General features: G+C 42.6%; 1 protein-coding gene across 1 annotated transcript in view; it reads left to right on the forward strand.

Annotated features, from left to right (window-relative positions):
• Positions 1-6,000, forward strand: part of si (sucrase-isomaltase) — a gene marked incomplete at both ends in the record, with an annotated part of 121,478 nt that overhangs the window by 104,885 nt on the left and 10,593 nt on the right. The window contains one exon of the mRNA XM_083636621.1: positions 5,945-6,000. This exon is cut by the window's right edge and continues 33 nt beyond it. Within this exon, the coding sequence (XP_083492747.1) occupies positions 5,945-6,000 (56 nt within the window). The remainder of the gene's footprint in view (positions 1-5,944) is intronic.

Consider the following 6,000-nt stretch of genomic DNA (forward strand, 5'->3'; position numbering starts at 1 on the left):
ATACTACTAGTATACTTTAAGTTTAAGGAAAAAGTATGACCATGTGAGATTCGAACTCAGGGCCCCTTCCTTTCAGCACATTGTCCTGTGTCTTATCCACTCGGCTATCCGTTCAGCTGAGTAAAGTAGTGAATGTTGACCATACCACTATATGTGTATCTGTCTCTATTCTAACACTATAGGTCGGATTGGGCTGAAAATTTGCATGGAGGTGGGTTATGATCTGGGGAAGGTCATGAGCAGATTGGAAAGTCCTGGAATCACCTGGAAAGTCCTGGGAAATCCTGGAAACGACCTGGAAAACACCTCATGCCCACAGCCCAGTTCGGATTGGGCTGAAATTTTGCATGGAGGGGGGTAGTGATCTGGGGAAGGTCATGGGCATGTCATCAAGTCCTGGGACCACCTGGAAAGACCTGGAAAATCCTGGAAAACACCTGGAAAACACCTTACGCCCACACCCCAGGACGGATTGGGCTGAAATTTTGCATGGCGGGGTGTTAGGATCTGGGGAAGGTCATGGGTCCATCACCAAGTCCTTGAACCACCTGGAAAGTCCTGGAAAATCCTGGAAACCACCTGGAAAATACTTCACATCCACACCCCAGGTCAGATTGGGCTGAAATCTTGCATGGCAGGGGGTTATGATCCGGAGAAGGTCATGGGCACTTCATCAAGTCCTGGAACCACTTGGAAAGTCCTGGAAAACACCTGACACCCACATCCCAGGTGGCATTGTACTGAATATTTGCATGGCGGTGGGTTGTGATCAGGGGATGGTCATAGGCAGGTTGTGTACTTCTGGAAACCATGTCTGGACACCACCATAATTTCCAGCGAAGCAAAAGTCACAGTTGTATTGCTTTAATTGTGCCTATAAAAGGGAGCATGGGCTCTGTTTGTCTGTTTGTTTCTCTGTTTCAATTGTCCCTCTGATGATTTCATTCATGAATTAATGTCTATGACATCATCACTGATGATGTCACATGTGATGTTGAGCAATTGTGTGCTGAGTGACATCACTCAAGCACTCCATATATTCTGGTAGCCTTAGCAGCCAGTATACATCAAGTCTGCTACTCTCATATATGGGAGAATTGTCAATAAAACCAGCCAAATGTGTATGGTGTATACTACCTCAAAGAAACCGATATGTCTGAAAAAGTATTTAATCGGCTATAATCTATCGACTATAAGGGACCACATGGAAATAAGCCTCTGGGATTTATTGTGATATCCTGATTTTTCCATTTTATATGCAGAACTGCTGTAGCCTACTTCAAATAAAACAAATCAACTACAAGCCAAGTATACTTATAATTTCTGTATAAGGCAAGAATACTTATTTATACTTTTCTTGTGTGTATCTCAATCACAAGTTTAAGTACAAGTACAAGCCAAGTATACTTAGACTTTTCTGTATACTGTGTAAGTACACTTAAGTATAAGTATACTTAAGTGTAAGTATACTGTGTGCTGTGTAAGTGCACTTAAGTATAAGTATACTTAGGTGTAAGTATACTTAAGTATAAGTATACTTGGGTGTAAGTATACTTGGGTGTAAGTATACTTGGGTGTAAGTATACTGTGTACTGTGTAAGTATACTTAAGTATAAGTATACTTAGGTGTAAGTATACTTAAGTATAAGTATACTTGGGTGTAAGTATACTTGGGTGTAAGTATACTTGGGTGTAAGTATACTGTGTACTGTGTAAGTATACTTAAGTATAAGTATACTTAAATGTAAGTATACTTGATAATGTGTAAGTACACTTAAGTATAAGTATACTCAAGTGTAAGTATACTTAAGTAACATTTTTATAAGTATATATTTGATAAGTATATAGAAAGTAAACTGAAAGTATACTCTCTCATTTTAAGTTTAAAAGAAGTATACTAAAGTATACTAATTGTACACTTGTATAAACTTCTTTTTGCTAAGGGCAGTCCGGCTGCAATGGTTGATTTGTGAGGTTAATGGCAGCCAACAGAACTTCATATTCTTTCCATACTGTACTGCATGTTGTACTGCATGTTGTACTGTTCATACTCAAATTGTACTTTTTTGAATGGAACTGAATAAAAATGTTTTTGTTTGATACTCTTCTGTTGTATTGTCATGTGAGAATGAAAACAGCTATAGTAATAGTACTTCAAAACAGTGGTTCTCAAAATGTTTCCACATAAGGATCCTTAAACTGAATAATGTGATGCTAGGTCTGTTGATCAAAATAACACCTATATCGAAATCGGATTTTAGCGGACCATACAAGCCGGGGCTTCAGAGCTGATCACCTGGACACATTTTACGGCGAAATTATCTGATAAACTTGTCTGTGCAGCTCTGTGGTGATCAGCTAATGTCTTCATAGCATTGTGATTATGATTTAATGCATTATGGAAGATAAATGCTGGAAGGCTGGGTAGCATTAGCTAACGTCATTCAGGCTACAGTAACATTAGGCTATTATAGCTATGAAACGCTGATTCAAACGTTACAATAATAAGACACAATAGGAGCCAGTTACCCTACTGTAGATAGAGAGAGTAATTTCAGACCACCAGATATCACCATATTTATGTTATTAAATACTGTAACGTTAACGGTAATTCTCATGTGTATGGTTTATTTATAAGCATTCATTGATTGAAGCAGAGTGCTGGTCGGTTAAGTTTCTCTGTAGTCATGTCCTCTGCTCCAATCTTCGGTTTCGTAGTTTCTTCTGTCTCTCGTCCAGCAGCTGCAGATGTCATCATTATCCACGTTATTAAAGATTATTTATAAAAAAATCTCATTGTGTAAATATTTTGTGAACGCACCAATAGTTAGAGAAGGAAACCTCTCTTTGCATTTTATTTTGTTTTTTAATAAAAGTAGGCTACTTAATATCTCACGTGGCTTTGATTCATCATTGCAAATTTAGCCCAATTTGTATAAAATGCGGATGTGAACAGCTAGGTTTAATGACAAATATGGAATATCACCCAAGGAAATACCACGGTTTAATGCCAACAGATAAACCATACAGATTTGTTGTAATTGTGAACACAAAGGGAGCAAAGACATGGTTTTCAAGTATAACACAATGTACAACTTTTATTCAAAGACAGGATTGAAAAATATAGGTCACTTGTATTCACTTCAGACAAGACACTACGTTAAAGTCTGAAATTTACCTAGATTTGCTATACGAATTGACATTTCAGCTTGTCACCTGATGTCATTATTAATGGACAGTACAGTAGTAAAGATTTTGAAAATTTTGATTAATCAATCCAAGTCAGAAACACGTGTACAAATATTGAATGCAACAGTCTCGTTCTGGAGCGAACCCCTCAGCTGAATTCACGTTGGAATATGATATCAAGGCTTGATAGATTTGATTGTACTCATACAGCAGTGTGGAGCTTAACATCTAGCTAGGTTGCATCTGGAATATGATCTGGATTATGTATAATATACAGTATAACACTACGCTCACTATCATGACATTCACGTTAACGCTATAGCCTCCAAAAATCTACTGTAGCTAGCTAGCGTCAGCTACATCTGTAACCACGCTGAAATGCGAGTGCATTAACGTTATTTCTAGCTAGGTCAAACACACCTTACCGTTATGAGTGTGGCCGTTTTTGATTAACATTAAGTCCACGATCATTTCCGGGCTGCAGCAGAGTCGAGCCCCGGAGGCAGCCTGGAGCTCTGTGAGCTCCAGAGGGGGTGCGCGATGCACTGCTGCCTGCCCGACACCCTGCACCCGACCTCGGGCTGCAGCAGAGTCGAGCCCCGGAGGCAGCCTGGAGCTCTGCGAGCTCCAGAGGGGTGCGCGATGCACTGCTGCTGCCCGACACCCTGCATGAGCTTGATTTGTTTTGAAGGTTTTGTCTGGTACTATTCAATATGATTTATGCAGATAAGACAGCGTGTCCCTGATAACTGTATAGATGATGACTGTTCTTCACAGCCACAAATATCTCTCCAGATCTGCGGCCATCTGCAGCAGGGATCGAGGTTTGGGTCCGTGTAGACAGTTGTCCTGTTCATTCCCTGACCACCGTCACAGGAGTCATTGGCAGAGGCGATGTTCTCTCTTCTTGGAAGCTCTAATAATATAAAACGTAGCAGTTACTGTATGTTACACGTGGCTAACGTTAGCTAGCTTCTGACATGTTTTTCTAGAATTCATTAGATCGTTAAATGCTCCCGTAATCTAGCTAACCCCCACACAGCCGATGAGGAAAAGTCAGTCATTTATCGAATGTCTTTCTTCTTACCAAACACAATTACGCTAGTTTCTGAGATAATATATAGTGTGGCATATACCTGTGAATAACATATTCTTACCTGGAAATCACACATCGATCCGTAGGCCAGCTCTGAGTCTGTTTACATTTCGGGCGGAGGGGGGCTTGGTTGGTTGTAGCTGGTTGTAACCATTTGCGTGTTAGCAGTACTGAAATGAAAAGTGTTAGCTAATGCGCTAACAACAAAGGTCGCAGAGTGATGACGCCATCTGCTGCACTGCGCATGTGCTCTGTGCACTAAACTGGTTGGATGATGGTTGCGTAATGGAGCGGTCTATCGGGGGGGGCCCAACAACCGCAGGAAATCGTTTAACAATGGTGGGATTCCAGACCATAGTGACTGAGAACAGGTCTGAGAGCAGGTCACGTGGGGGATGGGTTTACCCAGGCTAAGTGTTTATAGCCGTGTTCCTAGGTGGCAGCAGAGAGTAACGTGATGAGCGTTTATAGCCGTGTTCCTAGGTGGCAGCAGAGAGTAACGTGATGAGCGTTTATAGCCGTGTTCCTAGGTGGCAGCAGAGAGTAACGTGATGAGCGTTTATAGCCGTGTTCCTAGGTGGCAGCAGAGAGTAACGTGATGAGTGTTTAGAGCCGTGTTCCTAGGTGGCAGCAGAGAGTAACGTGATGAGTGTTTATAGCCGTGTTCCTAGGTGGCAGCAGAGAGTAACGTGATGAGCGTTTATAGCCGTGTTCCTAGGTGGCAGCAGAGAGTAACGTGATGAGCGTTTATAGCCGTGTTCCTAGGTGGCAGCAGAGAGTAACGTGATGAGTGTTTATAGCCGTGTTCCTAGGTGACAGCAGAGAGTAACATGATGAGCGTTTATAGCCGTGTTCCTAGGTGGCAGCAGAGAGTAACGTGATGAGTGTTTATACTGTAGCCGTGTTCCTAGGTGGCAGCAGAGAGTAACGTGATGAGCGTTTATAGCCGTGTTCCTAGGTGACAGCAGAGAGTAACGTGATGAGTGTTTATAGCCGTGTTCCTAGGTGACAGCAGAGAGTAACGTGATGAGTGTTTATACTGTAGCCGTGTTCCTAGGTGGCAGCAGAGAGTAACGTGATGAGCGTTTGGAGCCATGTTCCTAGGTGACAGCAGAGAGTAACGTGATGAGCGTTTATAGTCGTGTTCCTAGGTGGCAGCAGAGAGTAACATGGTTTGGAGCCATGTTCCTAGGTGACAGCAGAGAGTAACGTGATGAGCGTTTATAGCCGTGTTCCTAGGTGGCAGCAGAGAGTAACATGGTTTGGAGCCATGTTCCTAGGTGACAGCAGAGAGTAACGTGATGACCGTTTATAGCCGTGTTCCTAGGTGGCAGCAGAGAGTAACGTGATGAGCGTTTGGAGCCGTGTTCCTAGGTGACAGCAGAGAGTAACGTGATGAGCGTTTAGAGCCGTGTTCCTAGGTGGCAGCAGAGAGTAACGTGATGAGCGTTTAGAGCCGTGTTCCTAGGTGGCAGCAGACAGTGAGATCAGGTGAATCTCCCCAGCAGGATTGTTCATGTTTGTTCTCACAGCAGGTATAAATAGACATTGTCCTTTAGCAATCTGCTAGCACCTGTCCTTCCTCTCTGGTCCCCTCTCTCCTAGTAGAAAAGCTTACCTAAGCGCTCTCTCTCTCCCCCCTGTCTCTCTCTCTCTCAGTCGGCAGAATCCTTTAGGATTGATCGTAGCCCTGAGCGATAGTGGAACTGCCCAAG

This window comes from Poromitra crassiceps, assembly GCF_964638095.1.
Source record: "Poromitra crassiceps genome assembly, chromosome: 5".
Lineage (NCBI taxonomy): Eukaryota > Metazoa > Chordata > Actinopteri > Beryciformes > Melamphaidae > Poromitra > Poromitra crassiceps.